This window comes from Gorilla gorilla, chromosome 1, assembly GCF_029281585.2.
Source record: "Gorilla gorilla gorilla isolate KB3781 chromosome 1, NHGRI_mGorGor1-v2.1_pri, whole genome shotgun sequence".
Taxonomy (NCBI): Eukaryota; Metazoa; Chordata; class Mammalia; order Primates; family Hominidae; genus Gorilla; species Gorilla gorilla.
The window spans coordinates 39,640,530-39,659,853 of record NC_073224.2 but is presented as its reverse complement, the minus strand read 5'-3'; the positions used below and the strand labels follow the sequence as shown (position 1 = coordinate 39,659,853).

Here is a 19,324-nt window from a genome sequence, read left to right as displayed (position 1 = left end):
TACTCAGGAGGCTGAGGCAGGAGAATCGCTTGAACCCAGGAGGCGGAGGTTGCAGTGAGCCGAGATTGCGCCACTGCACTCCAGCCTGGGAGGTACAGCAAGACTCTGTCTCAAAAGAAGAAGAAGAAAAAAAAGATACCTACTGAAATATTCCCAGCTGCTATTACATGAGCAGAATTTGCTGAGCGGTTATTCCTATTAGCCAGTGAACTTAGTCTGAAGAGGAGCTTTGGTGTATTGAGCTGCTTTTTTCTCTTCATTTAGCAGAGTATTTCTCAATTTTGGGTGCTAATAACCCATGCTGGGGTAGGGGAGATGTGGCGAATGACAGAGGAAAGGAGGCTGGCCATGAATTGATAGCAGTTGAGGCTGGTGTGGGCATTAGGGCCTCATTTTACTAGGGGCTCTACTTTTGTCTATGTTTAAGCATTTTCCAAACCAAAAGTTAAAGCTAAACATAAAAGCCCATTGACCCACTGGAAGAGTGGGTGGGGTGTTTGTGTGCAGGAGTGGGGGTCTCGGGGGAGGGGAGGGCCCCAAGCAGCAGCACGAGGCCCGCACGTCCATCCGCAGACTCACCTTGGGAAACTGCAGCAGCACAGAGTGGGAGGCAGCAGGAGGAAGAGGAGAGAGAGAAGAAGAGAAAACACAGCCTGAAAACAGAGCCACAGGGAACGCTTGGCACAGGAAACAAAGCAGATCCATGGTGAGGCTGGGAGATGGGAGATGGGGAGATGGGACAGGGAGATGGGACAGGGGCCATGCCAGTGGCTTCTCAGACGCCATCCCCAGGCAGGGAGTGCTCAGTACTCATGGTGACAGCCACAGTGACCAGCGATCTGCCCACCAGGTGTGTGGGTGTGGCTAGGGGCACAGCGAGGGGCTCTCACACTGCCAGGGAGCCTGGTCCACTGCCTCCCCAGCCCTCCATATCCTGGCCATGCCCACACTGCTGCCTTCATTCTTTATTCTTGTCTTCTTTTGACACAGAATCTCACTCTGTTGCCCAGCTAGAGTATAGTGGTGTGATCATGTCTCACTGCAGCCTCAAACTCCTGGTCTCAAGTGATCCTCCTGCCTCAGTCTCCCAAAATGCTGAGATACAGGCATGAGCCACAGCACCTAGCCTTTTTTTTTTCATCCTCAGCTCATGCCTTCCTCCAGATAAATTCCAAATGGACATGAGGAGTGGCAGCTCCTGGACAGCTAGAGCTTTGACTACAGCAATCTAAAGATGCTGATGTGCCCCATCCTGGCCCCATACTGGCTCTGTCTGAGCTATGTGCTTAGCCATTTCTATGGAGAGGAGCCACATATATAAAAATACTCTGGGGAAGACCCAGGCCAGAGGGTGGCAAACAGATTTTATCTTGCAGACCTCTTGGTTCAATTAGTAGTGACTGCCTGAAGCCCTATGCTGAGAACATGTGAGACTGGTCACCAGAAAGTGTCGTGATTGATTAGCAATGTCTGCCATGGGCATGGCAGTAGAAAGAGCCCACCATAGAGCTACCAAGTATTTATTGACCCATGACCAAGACAGGGTGTTGTTGTTTGTTATTTGTTTTTATTCATATAAATCAAGCAACATGCTTGCAACTTCCTGATGTTAACTCCCACTTTCATCTAGATTTCTCTGACTCCCCTCTTAGGAGTTTTTCATGATAGTGTGTTTGCTGATGACACCCCAGGCAATGCCATGTGAAAAGCCAAAGTGTACTGTTACAACTGAAAAGTTTCCTCTGTTTTTATAGCAAGGGGCTGGACTGACACCAGAAAGAAGAGTCCCTTATCCAACTGTCTTCTAGGATAGAAAAGTCCATTGTGATTATTCCCTTCAAAGGAGTCACTCTCAGACACACAAGTTCCATGGTTGCTGGGAGTAATCCCACCTATAGCACCATCTCATGAGTAGCAACTGTTCACCCTTTGGGGGTGGGATTAGTTGTGGGAAAAAAATGCAAAGGCTTCCCTTGCTGAGTTGGGTGAATGAGTCTGGCAGTCAGGCAGTGGGCAAGAATGAGGTGTGACTGGTTTTTGTATTCAGCCCTCAAGTCTATCCCCCTGACATGGTTTGGCTGTGTCCCCACCCAAATCTCATCTTGAATTGTAACTCCCACAATTCCTATGTGTTGTGGGAGGAACCTGGTGGGAGATGATTGAATTACAGGGATGGGTGTTTCCTGCAGTGTTCTTGTGATAGTGAATGAGTCTCACGAGATCTGATGGTTTTAAAAATGGGAGTTTCCCGGCACAAACTCTCTTTGCCTGCTGCCATCCACAAAAGAAGTGACTTGCTCCTCCTTGCCTTTCTCCATGATTGTGAGGCATCCCCAGCCACGTAGAACTGTAAGTGTATTAAGCCTCTTTTTCTTCCCAGTCTTGGATATGTCTTTATGAGCAGCGTGAAAATGAACTAATACACCCCCCAAAAGCATTCTCAAAAGTTTGATGCAAAGACAGCATCCCTGGAAACAGTGTGCAGACAACCAAGGGGCTGACGCTGACCCCCAGTGAAGGCTGCATGGCAAAGGTGGGGGCTGCAGCTTCTTGCACTTGCTTATCCTGCAGACCAGTTAGTGCCCCACACCAGCCACAGCAGAGGAGTTTCTGGCCAAGTCAACAGCCTGGGGCAATGGAAAGTGAGGAAGTGACTGGATCCCCATCTGCACTTCTGGGGCCTCAATGCCTCATCTAGGCATGATGAAGGGAGTTCTTTATCTCTAAGGTTCCAACCTCTTCATTCCTGGGTATTAAGGAGATCAAAGACAGGTGTACCAGAAAGCTCTAGAGATCAGATGAGGCATCAACATACATTATTGAGACCTACCCTGTGACACAGTCATGTTCCGCTTTAATGCAGAGGTTCCTTCCTCAGGCCCCCAGTGCCTGGCCAGATGCTCAGTTTGAGAGAAGATGAGCCAGTAAGAGGGGCTCATCTTGCACAAATTGGGCAGCCTTCAACCTTCTGAGGGCAGAAGCACCTCCCAGCTTCCAGCTGGGAACGGGGTCAGGAGCCTGCAGAGCACAGGCCCCTGGGGAAGCAGCAAATTTCCTCTGTGGAATTGTCGGGACCAATTTTCAGGAGTCACCTGAGGGCTGGCAGCACTTCCTTCCTATCAGTCATGCTCTTCACCTCTCCAGACAAATGAAAGTGGCCCCTGGACATGCCCAGAGGATGAGATCCCATGAAGGAGATGCAAGGGCCTGCCTGCTGGGCTTACCTCACAATATTCCTCCGACAGGGCAGCCCCTGCCCTGAGCACACCCCTCCCAGGAGGAAGGAGCAGCTTCCCTGCCGCTTCCCAGCTCATCCCTCCCTGGGGCAGCTCGCTGCTCAGCCTCTGGTCCAGCCTGGGGTTCCCCTGCTCTGGCTGCCCCGGTAGCCAGCATCTGCCTGGTTTGCTCTGATTCTGGGAGACCCTGGCAGTGCAGCTGACCCACTTCCTCCCGTGATCTCTGCTGCCAGAGGAGCCACTTCCGGGCAGCCCATCTGACCATGCTCCACTGCATCTCCCTCAGGCTCTGCATCTACCTGCATCTTCTCTGGCCCGGTGGCCTAACTGGTCACTGACCCTGGTCCTGCCATTTGTGTGTGCCCTGGGTCTTGAATATTCACAGGATCCTGAACTCAGGCTGAGTTGACTATAGATCATTCTACATAATTCTAGGGCCCCTGAACCCTGAGTTTCCCCTTCTGCCTCTGCCACTCTTACCTGGCTCAGCTTACCTCTGACACTGACGATCCCAGCTATGAATGGTTTTGGGGGGTATAGGACACAATGAGGGGCATGGGGTACAGAGTGAAGGCAAGAGTGAAGTGCCTGAGAGGTGAGGTCAATTATCGAGGAACTGTGGCCTCACATGTAGATGGGCATGGGAAAATACAGGGAACGTGGATGGTGGTATGGGAGACATGCACAGCTGCTTAAAATGGGTGGTGTCTGTTTTAAGATTTTGCTAGGTTATTTTAGAAAGGGTAACTGAGTTGTCTTTGGTAAACTTGATTTTGTAACTTTAAACCCTTTCACAAAACCATTATGTGTCTGAATCAAGTTTGCATTAAATGATGGAACTCTCCTGCCATCCACTCATAATTCCCTGCAGGTGTTGGGCCAGGCCTGGCGGGGAGGGTCGCCAGTGCCAAGCAGCCCACGGAGTTGTGAAGAGGACACGGGCAAGCCCTCTCCAGAGCCCGTGCTTAGCGGGTGAGCAGGACCTCGGCCAGACATGAAGGTCTCCCAAGCCCTTCCTGTCCCTGGCCACTCCCCACCCCCAGGAGGTGCAGCACCAACAGCTACTCACTGGCAAGGATGACCATGTCCATGCCCCAGAAGATGCTCATGATCCAGCCCACCATGACGATGGCAGTGAGGATTTGGATGAGGGCTGCTGCAATGTTCAGCCAGAAGACACAGCACACATGCCTGTCCGGGAGGTCGGTGCGGGCGCCGCACAGCACAGTGAAGGCCGAGACGAATGTCCCTGTGAGAGGCCAGAGGGGACAGCCTTCTGAGGGCGCTGGGAGACAAAGGGGTCTGTGTGCTCATTGCTGGCCTGGGGCCCAGCTGTCCACCCTCCGAGAACTCAGAGAAGAACCACCGATGTCTGGTACCCTGTCCTCTGAGTGGCACCCCTGCCCAGACCCTGGCCCACCTCTCATCTCCATACTGCAGAGGTCAGTGGGCCACCTGTAGGAGGTATTGCACGGGGCTGCCAGGGGCCCCATACAGTCTTGGAACCTCTGGGGGAGACAAGGAAGTCACAGGACAAGCAGTCCCTTCTGGGAAGGAGCAATCGGGAAGCCACTTGCAAGGACAACAGGCAGTTGGAAAAGGCAACTTTATGTGGCAAAGATTCCAAGAGCCAAAGAGTTCTGAGGTGGAAGCTGGTGTGTCTGAGTTAACACAGAAGCAACCTCAGAGGTAAATTCAGGAGAGGGGAAGGGCCAGGAAATGACCACCCGGCACACATGCTGCTCGCTAAGGGACAGGAGCCAAGAGCCTACAGTGTAGTAGTAGTACACTGTGCAGTGTAGAGGGCGCAGACTAGGACAGGTGTCCCAGAGCCCCTCCCTGATGGGGTTCCCCTAGACACCCTGACCTGTAAGGGGAGGGACAGGGAGCCTAAGCTCTATTGAGCATCCACAAGGTGCCAAGCAACGTGGTGGGCGCGGTCACATTCTTCACTTTGCCTAAGACTCAGCCCCTATGGGTAACATCACTACCTTTACCGAGTTAGGCCCCTTTCCTACATGGGCTCTGAGCCCTCCTGACAACAACCGTGCAGAGAATTAGCATTCTCTATATCTGTCATAGTTCCCTACAGCGTCAGTAACAAGTTACCCGAACCTCATGGTTAAAAGCCACACAAATTTATTCTTTTATAGTTCTGGAGGTTAGAAGAGTCTGCAATGGGTCCTCAGGGATGAGTCCTGGAGGCTCCAGGGGAAAATCTACTTCCTTGCCTTTTCCAGCTTCTAGAGGCCACCTACATTCCTTGGCTCGTGGCCCCTTCCTCCATCATCACCGCCAGCAGCGTAGCACCTTCTCCCTGACCTCTGCTTCTGTCTTTATATCTTCTCGCTGCCTCCCTGTAGTAAGGACCCTTGTGATAGCATTCAGGACCCACTTGGGTAATCCAGGATGCTCTCCCCATCCATTTAATTTAATCACATCTGCAAAGTGCATTTTACTACATCAAGTAGCATATTCACAGGTTTGGGGATATGGATGTGGACATCTTTAGGGGCCACTGTTTGGCTTACTACACTCTTACACACACAGAGAGAGATTCAGTGTGATGGTTAATTTTAGGTGTCAACTTGATGGGATTGAGGGGTTCCTAGACGGCTGGTGGAGCACTGTTTCTGAGTGTGTCTGTGAGACTGTTTCCAGAGGGGACTGATGTGTGAGCCAGTGGACCGAGAGAGGAAGACTCGCTCTCAGTGTAGGTGGGCGCCATCCAATTGGTCGGGGGCCTAGCAGGAACAAACAGGCAGAAGAAGGGGAATGTCCTCTTTGCTTCCTTTCCTCCTTCCAGGGTGAGACGCTTTATCTTCTCCTGCCTTTACACATCACACTGCAGGTTCTTCAGCTTTTGAACTTTGGAACTTACACCAGCGGCCCCCTGGGGACCTCTCAGGACTAACTGGGGGCTGCACTGTCAGCTTCCCTGGTTCTGAGATTTCAGGCTTGGACTGTGCCATGCTGCCTGCTCGAGCCAGCTACTAGCTTCTCCAGCTCTGTAGCTCGCAATCAACCTATCGTGGGACTTCTCCGCCTCTGTGATCACATGAGCCAACTTCCCCTCATAAATCCCCTTCCAGGGCTCGGCGCAGTGGCTCATGCCTGTAATCCCAGCACTTTGGGAGGCCGAGGCGGGCAGATCACCTGAGGTTAGGAATTTGAGACCAGCCTGGCCAACATGGTGAAATCCTGTCTCTACTAAAAAATACAAAAATTAGCAGGATGTGGTGGCGGGCGCCTGTAATCCCAGCTTCTCAGGAGGCTGAGGCAGGAAAATCGCTTGAACCCAAGAGGCAGAGGTTGCAGTGAGCCAATATCGTGCCATTGCACTCCAGCCTGGGCAACAAGAGTGAAACTCCGCCTCAAAAGTAAAAAAAATCTCCTTCCATATATCCTACTTGTTCTGTCTCTCTAGAGAACCCTGACTAATAACTCTCAGGAACTAAGCATCTTGTCCAAGGTCACAATGACAGGTGGGCCCTGAACCCACCAGAGTCAGATGCCAATGCCACGCCCCTCTGCACTGCCTCCCAGGTGTAGATGGCCTGTTAAAAGTGGGCCCAGACCAGAAAGCAGGGCATTTGGGAAATTGACCAAAAGACTGGTGACCATTGTCACATTCCTCACGTTCGATTCTCTCAGTTCCTGCTCTTTGAGGCTGCCTTGTTTTTTATTTTGCCTCCCACTCTGAACTGAGTCCACGTGCTGATTTCTGAAACTGACCCTGCCTTATTTTCCTCCTCTTCATCTTAACCACCGCCACCAATGTGAGGTCCCAGGCTGCAACTCATTGGTTTCTGGCCCTTCCCTGCCCAACTCGCTGGCTCCTACAGTTTCCAGGTGTGGCCTTTGCTCTCACCCACACCTTTGTGCTTCAGATCCAAGGCTGAAGCCTGAGTCCACATGCTGATTTCTGAAACTGACCCTGCCTCGTTTTCCTCCTCCTCATCGTAACCACCGCCACCGATGTGAGGTCTCAGGCGGCATCTCATTCACCTTCATCCCTCCAGCCCCTTGCACAGTGCCTTGTACACAGTAGGTGGCCTGTGGCATTCAAAGAAGTACACCCAACATCAAGTGTCTCCTCCTACCACCTGCCTCATCGCCTGTGGCATTTGTTAAAAATGTGGGGTCCCACCTGAGATCTACGGAATTTCTAAAGGGTGACCTGGCATCTGCTTTTCTCAACAAGCTTCCTCCCTGCCCTCCAAGGAATAGGAATGATAAGGCTCACTAAAGTGTGAAAACCACGGATTCAAGATCAGACAACTCGCTAACTACCCCCACTGTGTTGCTGGCACAGAGCCCCAGAGGCCCTGTGGGAGATCCAGAGAGGCAAAGCTGTTCTTCTACTCTTGCTGGATGGACAGCCAGCTAGGGGCACAGAGTGTTGGCTGGAGCCTCCTTTCTGGGGGATGAGGTTGGGGTGCAACTCTGGAGTCTCTGTAGAGACTCATTCAGGAACCTAACTGAACCCCTGCCCTCAAGAACTCACAGTGTACTGGGCAAACTCATCACCCCACCTGACAGAGGAGAAGGAGGCTGAGGGCTCCTGTAAGGGTAAAAGTGATGGAGCTGGGACTTCAGCTCTAGCCTCTTCCTGCTGGGAGGAGAAGGGTGAGGATGGTGCAGGGGGCAGGGTGGTGACAAGGGGAAGGTGATGGGGATGAAGAGGGAGGACTGACTCTGGCCATTTGTGGAAGGCTTTGAATGCATGGGTAAGAGTTTGCCCCCAACCTGCAGGAAACGGAGCTCTCACAGAGAGTTTTGAGCAGAAGAGCAATGCAATGGAAGCAGGGATTTAAGAAAATTAATTTGTCAGCAGGGTGGATTTTTTTTTTTTTTTTTTTTGAGACGGAGTCTCACTCTGTCCCCCAGGCTGGGGTGCAGTGGTGTGATCTCAGCTCACTGCAACCTCCACCTCCCAGGTTCAAGTGATTCTCCTGCTTCAGCCTCCCAAGTAGCTGGGATTACAGGCATGCACCATCATGCCCGGCTAATTTTTGTATTTTTAGTCGAGACGGGGTTTCCCCATGTTGGCCATGCTGGTCTCAAACTTCTGACCTCAAGTGATCCGCTCGCCTTGGCCTCCCAAAGTGCTGGGATTACAGGCGCGAGCCACCACGCCCAGGTGGCAGGGTGGATTTAAAGTGTCTGAGATGGGAAAGATGAACTGGGATGAGAAGGCCGCAGCTGAGGAATGGGGGAGATGTGGGCTCAGGGCTTGGTAGTGGACACAGGAAGATGCAGGGGACTTAGGGACTATTAGGAAGTGTGTGCCACCATTCTTTGCTTCTGCCAGTGCATCATGCATGTGAGACAGGAGATGCACACAAGTGGACACTATTACAAAAGAGAATGCTGCCGAAGTGGAAAGATGGTTGCAGATGAATAAGAATATGTGTGGAAAATGTGAAGTGAAAATAACATAGGTGCCATTTGCTGCAAACCTATAGCATGCTAAGCACTGTGCAGCCCTCTCTCTACCTACATTACCTCTTATTCTTAAAACCACTGGAGGTAGTTATTATTATCCCCATTTTACAGATACAGAAACTGAGGCTCAGACAGGCTAAATGACTTGCCCTCACAGCAGAACCCAGACTTAAAGTCAATCTGTCTAGTTTAGAAGGCTGAGTTCTTTTCAGTCTAGGGTGTTGCATCCTTACATTAAAAAATAAGGAAAAAGGCCGGGCGTGGTGGCTCACGCCTGTAATCCCAGCACTCTTGGGAGACCAAGGCAGGTGGATCACCTGAGGTCAGGAGCTCAAGACCAGCCTGGCCAGCATGATGAAACCCTGTCTCTACCAAAAATACAAAAATTAGCTGGGTGTGGTGGTGCACGCCTGTAGTCCCAGCTACTCAGGAGGCTGAGGCAGAAGAATCGCTTGAAGCCGGGAGGCGGAGTTTGCAGTGAGCCAAGAATGCTCCACTGTACTCCAGCCTGGGTGACAGAGTGAGACTCCATCATAAAACAACAACAACAAAAAAATTAATAATAATAAGGAAAGAACCTTCATGCTTAATGGTTTTCAAATATCCTTGAACCCACTCCTTCCCATCCCTGTGTCCTTTATGGAAGGCCCTGAATTGGATGGTGTTCTGATCTCTGGGCTGCAGTGTCCTGACTCGGTGGGAGCTGAGACCCAGTGACCCTCTTTGTGGCTGTGGCCTCACCTCACTCTTTCAGCCTAGGAAATGGGAACAGCGTTCCGTGTTCTTTCATGTTTTTATTAGGCTGAACCATAGGAAATTGGCACTTCTGCAGGTCAAGAGCAGCTGAATAATAAAAGCCTAATGTGTATATGAAAGTTTTGAGCATAAGGAAACTTTGTCCTTGAACTCAGAGATTCTTAGAGTCAGAAGGTTGTCAAGCCCATCTCTTGCCTAAAGATGAAATCTCACTGGAATTGCCAAAGTGATTAGAGGCCAGTGGGCTGAGTACCACTGAGGCCAGTGGGCTGCCTGTTCTTGGTGGAGCGGGGAAGGCCTGGTGAGCCCAGTGCTCTGCAGATGAGCAGGGCTGTGCAAACTGAATGATCCTTAGCAAAGGCTTTGGCTTATATGTTAGGAAAAGCTGGGCTGGCCCACACTTTATTTAAAGGAGGAGACAACCTTAGCATGTGTGTGGTGTCGGAGGGATTTTTGGTCTCTGCTCCTTCTTTTACTCATGTTGACACACTCATGATAACTCTAAGCCATGTAAAAATATAACCTTATACACATACTGACTTCTATCATGTGCACACATATTGTCCAGTTGTGTGAACTCAGATATCACTAATAAGGAAACTATGACAACAGGTCCCTTTTGCCGTATAAGGTACCACATGCCATAAAAGGTAGAGATTAAGTGAATGGATTTATAATATAAAAACTGTTTTAATCTCTTCAGCAGTAAATTTAAAAAATGGTTTTAGCACATTTTCCTACGAAGAGGTGTTAATTGTTTTAAATGAGTCTTACCAGTTAAATAAAACGCTCTACCCAACAGCAATGTGTTGGTTCTAATTTATTCTATTGAGCGCCAGCCATATGCCAATGCTGAGTCCTGGGAATGGGAGCCCAGACAGGTGATGGGAACTTGCCACCCCCGCCCGGGAGCTCACACTCTGGCAAGGACACTGGGTCACACCACGAACAGTGATGAATTCTGTTTGGCCATAGCAGGAAAGACTTCACAGGAGAGCAGGCGATGGAGCAGGGAGCTGGGAAGCTGATGGAGACTCATGGAGGGAAGGAGGAGGGGAAAAGCATCTGCAGACAGGCCGTCCTGGCCATCCGGAGCTAAGCGGTGCACAGTCCGGAGCTCAGTGGTACATAGACTGGACTGAGAGGAGGGAAGAGCATCTGGAGACAGGCTGGCCTGGCCGTTCACATGGAGATTAAAATGCCACCGACTGAAGAGAGCTGAGTCAGAGACAAGGACTCCAGAGGTGTCAATTTCAAGTAGTGGTTGGAAGTGAATGAGGTCACCCCAGGAGGGCATGAAATTCAAGGAAAGACCCTAGGGGACACCAAGATTTTAGTGGTGAGCAAAAAGGGAAAAGAAGACCACAAAGGGGACAGGGAAGGTCCAATCAGAGTGGCTAGGAGAGGGCGTCCCAGAAACAGGAGAGAACCGTCTGGAGGAAGAGGTGCTGGGGCAGGTCACCTGCTTCAGCAAGGTTCAGTGACAGGGGCCATGTGCAATCGCAGACTCGCTTAGGTCAAGAGTGCCTCTACAGGGAGTCGGGAGAATGGCAGAGCTCAGAGCAGGAGGTCAGGGGACTTGGAGATAATGGAGGTGTGGATTCCAGGGTGTGGGTGAGGACCACTTTTCCTTAAGTGGGAGAAACTTAAGCTTGTTTATCTGCTGAGGAGAAGCTGCCGGGAGGGGTCGGGGGACAGGGTGAAGACATAACCAGGTAGGGGATAAGTGGACATGAAGGTTCTCGGTAAAATGAGAAGGGGATGGTGGGGGGAGGGGATCCAAAGCAAAGTTTTCCGAAGCAGTGTGTGCAACAAACGTCTCAAACTGGGGTTCATATGCAGATACTAAGGTCCCACCTCTAGACTGCCACAGGCACAGGGATGGATCTAGGAATTGCTTGTTTAAAAAAAAAAATAAACATTCCTCCAGCTGATACCAATCCTCGCTCTGATGGGTGGAGGAATTAGCCTGGCAGATACAGAACGAGAAAATCACACAACCTCATCAGAAATGAGTCCACGATTCTGGCCTTTCACTCTGTCCAACGGCTTCCCCCACATGACTCAGGGCTGGAGCGGGGAGATGGTCCTCTGCAGCAGGGACAGGGAGGCTGAGGCTGGCCCTTGGCATGCTGTTCCTAGAGGTCCCAGCTAACACTAGCTGGCACAAGGAAAATGATGGTAATGGACTGTATTGTCAACCACCAAAATCAATGTGTTGTAAGATACCTGGGACTTAGGCACAGACATGTGGTTTTCACGTCCTACCGTGATCCTGGGAAGAAGGGCAGGCAGCAGAGGCCTGGGGAAGTCCTCCCACAGAGAGTAGAAGCAAAAACACAAGCAGAGCTGAGCCCTGGCTGCCATCACTGTGGTCTCTGTACTCTCAGCTTCCCCAAGGAGCTCCGGGCTCAGGCTCCGAGACAAGGCAGTAGGGAGGGAAAAGGGTCCCTCCACTTCCGTCCTGGAAGCCCCAAAGAGATTCTCTGGGCTTGTCCTCTGGGGAGAGTTCCTGGAGCTTGGCTGTCAGGCACGAGAAGAGAAGCAGCCAGGAGTGGGCTGGTACAGTCTCCCATCAGGAAGGGGGCGGCTCTGCTCCCACGAGATAGAGCCTGGGAGCTGGAAGTGTCCTTGGAGTTCTCACCGGGTTCAGCTTTTCGCATGACTCACGTGGGAGCTTTGGGAGGTGCTGGGTCTGGAGAGGGGATCTTAAAGCCTCTTGGAACTCAGTGGGAGAAAGGCAGAGCTGTCTTCCGAAGCAGCTGCTTCAGAATAAAAACTGCCCCCAGGACCTAGGCCAGCAAGTTGTTTGATCCCAGATGTCACCTCCAGCTGGCTCTGCAGTCATTATGACGTGCTGCTCCTCAGTGGCTGTGGTTTACACCTGGACACCCTCCCTCACTTCTCCGGAGGAGTTGGTTGAGGAAGGCCTTTTTTCAAGGCCTTACCCTGAATGTGAGCTTTGGGGGTCAGGAAGGAAATGTACAGCTGATTTTTGAAAGCCAAAGAAACAGGTTCCTCACACCCTAAGAAACAGGACCCATTGCCAAGGGCTGCCTAGTTCAAGGCCAGAATAAGCTAAATGGGAGATTATGTTCAGGGTCAAAATCAGAGATTGCTAAAAATAGACCTTCCCGGGCCCCACCACCCTAAGAGTCTGATTCAGGAGGTCTAGTCATCATCTTTGCCTCATTGTGCAATTATTTCAACCAGAAAGAAAAGGAAAGGAAAGAGAACTGACTACAAGTTTCACAAATACTTCTGGACAAGTCCCAGGGACACAGAATCAGTGTAGCCTTGAATGTGAATGGGGCCTATATGGCTGTGGCCTGAGTAAACCAGAGGAGGCTGCAGAAAGCAAGGCCAGGGTCCTGGGCCACTCAAATGCTCTTCATGGCAACTCTTTTGGGTTCTGTTTTCTCAAGAAATGGAGCAGAAGATATGGGATATCCTGTGCTCATATGTGCTGAGGGAAGGCAGTGTCATCCTTTCAGCTCGGCCACTCCAGAACAGAGCACAAGAAGACCGCACTAGGTGGGAGAGGAAGGTGTCAACCAAAGGGCATATCAGCGCAGGGTTCGAGGCTGAGCAGGTCTGCGGAGGGGCTGTGTCTTCCCCTGGAACTGCACCGAGTCATTCCCCTAGAAAGTGTTTTGTAGACCCAGCACTGTGTGCAGCCTCATGTCCTGGCCAGCAAGGAATTTGCAAGGAGGACTCAGAACATAAAACCGATCTGGAATAGTGCAGAGTAAAACATGAACAGTTCTAGCATCCTTATCATCCTGAACATCCACACACTTTTGCAGAATGAATCTGCCAGTGCCCTCGATGCCTCTATCCTGGAGCAGCAAAGGGTCTGTGAGTGGCTTTCAACATTAGAGAAAGCACAGACACCATAGTGAGGTCACACTGCCCATTGGTAAGCCGAACTTGCCAGCATTTCATTGTGATCCCATCATTTCAGTGCAGTAACTAAGGGGTCTTTCCTGCTATCGGCAGTTCCCAGTGGCCAATAACCCACCTTTGATCAACTAGAGATAGGAGAGTGGATTTATTATGGCTTACATCTTTCCATGCATGGGTTTCATGGAAGAGAATGAGGAAGAGTGGACAGGTGGCCTTCTGTCTCCCAGCAGAGAGAAGGTGTATGGCATCTTGAACCACTTCTCCCTTAGCCTCAGCTGCTCCCCCACATCCAGAGGCCCTCTGTTCTCTCCCCACTCAGAAAGTGCCAGCTTGGGACAAACCCTCTTCATTCCTCTCAGGGTCTCGGGTAAATGCTAAGGGGTCTCCGGCAAATGCGTTGGGATTGTGAGGTTTGAGGGGGTCAGGGGAACACAGTGGGGTGCGAGTCTTCAGGCAGACAAGGGGTGTACAGGTGAGACCCTGGTAAGTCACAGTCTTCAGGTGTATTGCAGCATCAGGTGGGCTGCAGCTGTTAGTGTGTGCCTTTGATTTTCCAACTGGCATAAAGGAAAGACGACAGGAGCCTTCTTGGATGCCACACATCCATCTGGTGTCCTTCCTTCCGAGGACAGAAGGAAAATGAGACCAGCTCCCTCCTGCATCCCCCTCAGTCTCCTGACTGTGACATCAGTTCTCATCCTGCTGGGGGTGAAGGCGACTGGAGCTAATAATTAATTTTAGTGGCGCCGGGTGTGCATCAGCTTCCCTGTGCTTATTAGCAAACCTCCTCTGCCCTCTGCCTGCCCCCTCCTAGACCTCTGATGTGCTCCCAGCCTGGGCACTCTGTGGCAGGGCTGGGGAGCTGCGCTACAGAACTGGACACCATAGGTCTCTTCAGGGGTCTTCCCAGGATGTTAAGCTGGAGCAGAAATTTAACCACATGGAATTTCTCAGTTCCCTAACCGCGAGCCTACCATGACAGAGTCTAGGCTTCAGTGCTAGAGGGTGAACTGAGGAGACGGGGATGGGACGGGGAAGGGTGGTTGTGTAATGGCCAGGGCAGGGGAGCCCAGGACAATGCAGTGGCCCTTGAGGGCTTAGCCTCGTCCTTCCTACCTTCCAGCAGGTCGGTGTTAAGGGTGGCCAGTCTGGTGGAAAGATGGGTGAGGGCAGCGGTGGCAACATTTGTTATAGGAGACAACACGGCTACCATCTCCTTAGAATTTGCAACCTCACAAGATGACATTTCCATGGATGGGTAGACACGGAGATTAAAAACCGAGAGGGGTTCTGCCCAAGGCTGCAGCAGCCAGAGAGCCTCTCTGAGATCAAAGGCAGTGAGAGCCTACAACATTATGAGACCCAAAAGGAGCTCTTGTGGGGATGCTGCAGCAACTGAGAACAGGGATCCCTGAGCTGACCCCCTTGCCATAATTGTGCCACTAATCCACAGGCCCTAGGCTAAGACATGAGACATGCAGGCTAATGCCCGGACCTCATCTGATTGCCCAAATAACAAATAACATGGATGTTGTGCCCACCATGTGCTCAGCATGGAGCTTGTTAAAGCTGAGGCACTCTCTCCTTACCAAACGCAAGCCTGGGAACATGACTGCCCCGGGCGTTCGGCAGCCCAGTGTGTGTGAGCTCAAGTGTTCCAGGCACCAGTGGGAGTTCATAGCCAGGCGTGGGTGACCCCTGGGAGTGCTGGGAAGAGCTGTCCCCAGGTCCCTGAGCTGTGGCTACACACTCTGGGCATGTGGGAGAACAGTGCACCCTGAACCCTTAAGTCCTTGAGCCCTCAGAAGCAAAGCCTCAGTGGGCCTCTGACATAGCAGGTAATAGCAGAACATCTCCAGTCACTAGGCCTGAAGACTGCATTCCATCGAGCAAAGGTTTGATGAGGTCATGGAGTTGGAGTCTCCATGATGGAATTGATGCCCTTATAGAGGGATAAAGAAATCCAAGCTCTTTCTCTCTCTCCCTCCCCACCATGTGAGAAAATCAGGAAGAGGTCCCTTCCCAGAACCCAACCACGCTGGTATACTGGTCCCAGATTTCCCAGCCTCCAAAACTGTAAGAAATAAATGTCTGCTATTTAAGCTACCCTGTCTATGGTATTCTTGTTATAGCAGCCTGAACTAAGACATGTCCCCTCCTTAAAATCATACCCAATTCATTTCATTCATTCATTTTTCCATGTATTCAGCTGGCACTTACGAAGTACCTGCTGAGTGCTTCAGTGACCTGGCCCTCAAGAATCCCACGGGGCGGTGAGAGAGGCAAATAACCCACAGAATGCAATGCTGTGTGGTCAGTCCTCTGAGTGGGGACTGAGGCGGGGCAGGCAGGATAACACTGTGAATACAAAGGTGGGTTCTGGCATCAGAATGCCAGGGTCCGAATCCCAACTGCATCACAGATAAGCTGTGCAATCTTGACAAATGATGGCACTTCTCTAGACCTCATCTCCAGGTAACAGCACTTCTCATTTCCCCATCTATGAAACGCACAATGATAGTAGACAAGGGTACACGTGAGGATTAAATTAATGCATGTAAAGTACTTAGAACACAGCATGAAACCAATAAGGCCTAGCTGGGGCATAAGGAGGGCCCCACATCGAGTAGGAAGGAGGATGATGGGGACTGTCCTCTGAGGAGGCAGTGCTGGAGCAGAATCTTGGCAGACAGGAGTTATTAATCATGACTAGGAAAATAAAATTGAAGATCTCAATGAATCCTGCTCTCACATTCACTTGTGGCCAATGGCACTATTCTTCACTCCACCTTTTAAAAAAATTATTATCATTGTTAAGTTCACCATGTCAGCCTCATGAAGCCTGAGGCTAGGCACTCATCCCTATGCCGCAGTGTGGTACAGCCAGTAAAAATTATAATTGCGATGACTACACAGCAAGATGGGCAAGTGCTTCGAGTGAGCTTACACAAATAGAAAGTATATTGTGTGGGGGACTATTTTAAAATATTTATTTATGTGGACAAAGACTGGAGTGTATTAAGCAAAATATTGTAAAAATGGTTTTGCCATGGCTTTTCTCTTTTTTCAAAAACAAATTCTCATTTTGGTTAGAACAAAGTTTTAAGCAACCTGTTGAGATCTAACTCTTCAAGGATGTCTATCAGTTAGCGCCTCACTAGCTGCAGAGAAGGCAATGGAGTGGTTGAGTAAACTAGGGGACAGATGCACGCAGACATCTAACACAAAAAAATTAAATGATGCCATGGGACTCTGCAAGGCTGTGACAGAAGCCCCTGGATTTCCAGGAACACCCCTGGAATGCAGCTCCCAATCCTACGGTGTTGTTCCCAGTTAACCAGGCAGAGTGGGGCTCTCAGTCAAATGGCAGGCTTGGGCTCACCTGCTGGAGATGAGATGAGAGGCCAGACTCTGAGGCTTATGGGTTGGAAGCCAGGAAAGGACTCCAGTCCCAAGAGACCTTCAGGAGCCACTGTAGACTCAGGCGGCCAATTCTTTGACACTCTTTCATCAAGAGATGGGCCCATATACTTTCCTCTTAAAACTGAACTCTAAGAACCAACAGCATATAACAGAAGTGGCACTGTGCCAGTTTCCTGGCTCAGGCCTTAACAAACTGCAGGATTTCACTTCCTGCATCTTCAGCTGCATACTCTTGAACCCAACCACCATGCTATAAAAAAGTCCAAACTAGCTCAGGTGAGAAACTCCAGGGAGAAACCTCGTGTAGATGGTCCATTCAACAGCTCAGGTGAGGTTCCAGCTGAGGGCCAGTTTCAGCTACCAGACATGTGAGTAAAGATGCCTCCAGATGATTCCAGTCCTCAACCATTGAGTCACCCTGGTTTTGAGTCTTGCTAGCTGAGGCCCCACACATCATGGAGCAGAGACAAGATATCCCGAATGTGTCCTATCTAAATTCCTACCCACAGAAGACGAGCATAACACAATGGTTTTTTTTTCGCACCACTAAATTTTGAGATTGTTTTCTACACAACAATAGATAGTTGGAACAAGAGTGTCACTGGGCAACATGTCAATGGAGGGGGAAGAAGAATAGAAGAAGTGGGCGAGGATGTTTGGTTTTTACAGCAATCATTTAGCATCTAGAATCCTAAAGGCCTGTACTGCTTGGCTCTTGGGCAGAGGGGCAATTACTCCCATCCCCCGTCCCAGAGCCCTGCCTCACCAAGCCAGGACAACAGACAAAAGTCAGAGAATCTGTTAGGGTAACACCGCACTGCAGCCATGCTATAGGAAGTCCAGAAGATTATCAAAAGATAGCCAGTGACAGAGAGGAGGACTCTAGGGGACACAGAGCTGTGAGGAAAGAGAAAAAGGAAGAGGCCTATGAGGAGGAGCTCCCTGAGGACCTTTCTAGGTGGACAGGAATGGACTAATAAGGCACTGAGGAGGAAAAACAGAATTGCTTTATGCTGTCCTGTAGGGTAGACATGTGTGCTTGCTTGTCTAGCAAAAAGTACCTTCGCAGCCTTCCAACTGGCAAAGGTAAAACCATTATCATTATAATCAATCTGTAATGCACCAAGCACTCATTAGAAGTTAGCATTTTACCATATTTCCTCACTTGATTTCTACAACAATCCCAAGTCTTTATTCTCTTTTAACAGACAAGAACAGGCCTAGAATGAATGGTACATTAACCAACGGCAGCAGATTTCAGAAATGGCCCCAGTTCTCCACTTCCTGTATCCATAGCCTTTGCAATGTGACTTTGCTGCTCCTCCCATTAAGAAGTAGAATCTGCTTCCCCATCCTTTGAATCCAGGCTGGCCCTGGGACTTTCCTTGGCCAATATAATGCAGGGGAAGTGGCACTGTGCCACTCCTGAGCTGAGGCCACACTCATAGAGCTCTGCACTGTCACCACATGGACAAACCCTGGCTAGCCTGTTGGAGGATGAGACACCACATGCGGATGGCCGCAGCCATCAAGCCATCCCAGCTAAGAATAACCAAGCCCAGCTTGACCAAAGAAATGCCCTCCTGAGCCCAGCCCACAGAATTGTGAACTCCATAAACACTATTGTTTTAAGCCACTAAGTTTTAGGGAGGTTTGTCACGCAGCAAAAGCTAACTGAGACAGCCTGTGCCTGTTTTCACAAACTTGTTGGTTACCAGGAGAGGAGAGGGAGAGGCCTGAGGTCTGTGGCCCCTCAGCTCCATCAGAGAACAAGAGGGAAAGCAGGTACTGGGGCTTCAGGAGACAGCCTACCCTGGGACTGTGGAAAACTTTTTCAGGACTTTGAGAGCCAAACAAAAGTGGCCTGGCTTCCTGTGCACTGGCTTTCAGATGAGATTGACTTTGGGGTGACCCTTCAGGATCCACATACTGATGTCTTTTTTTTTTTTTTTTGAGATGGCATGTTGCTCTTGTTGCTCAGGCTGGAGTGCAATGGTGTGACCTCGGCTCACTGCAACATCCACCTCCCAGGTTCAAGTGATTCTCCTGCTTCAGCCTCCCCAGTAGCTGGGATTACAGGTGCCCGCCACCACGCCCAGCTAATTTTTTGTACTTTTTAGTACAGATGGGATCTTACCATGTTGGCCAGGCTGGTCTCGAACTCCTGACCTCAGGGGATCCACTTGCCTCGGCCTCCCAAAGTTCTGGGATTACAGGCATGAGCCACTGCGCCCAGCCCATACTGGTGTCTTAAAAGAGCAAAGAGCCAAATGGATTTGAGAAACCTACTTTTTAAAAGAAAACTGATTTCAGGAAAGAACCAAGGATTAAAACCAGTCATCCCAATGGTGAAGGATGGCACTGACATTTCCCAGGGCAGGGGCCGGCACAGCAGCAGCAGTGTCTGCCTCCGTATCAGTGGAGCTGTGGTCAGGCTCCCTGGGACCAGGGCTTCCAGGAGGAGGCTGGGGACAGCTCTGGTAGCAGCATGGCTGCAGGGTGACTAAGTGAGGGAGAGCTGGAAGGGGAGAGCCAGACGTGTCAATGAGGGGCAG

At 50.6% G+C, this 19,324-nt stretch overlaps 1 protein-coding gene across 1 annotated transcript in view; it reads right to left on the bottom strand.

Moving 5' to 3' along the window:
- STUM (stum, mechanosensory transduction mediator homolog) overlaps nucleotides 1-19,324 on the bottom strand; it is a 61,067-nt gene that overhangs the window by 7,960 nt on the left and 33,783 nt on the right. Inside the window, exon 2 of the mRNA XM_055371809.2 lies at nucleotides 4,306-4,485. Within this exon, the coding sequence (XP_055227784.1) occupies nucleotides 4,306-4,485 (180 nt within the window). The remainder of the gene's footprint in view (nucleotides 1-4,305; nucleotides 4,486-19,324) is intronic.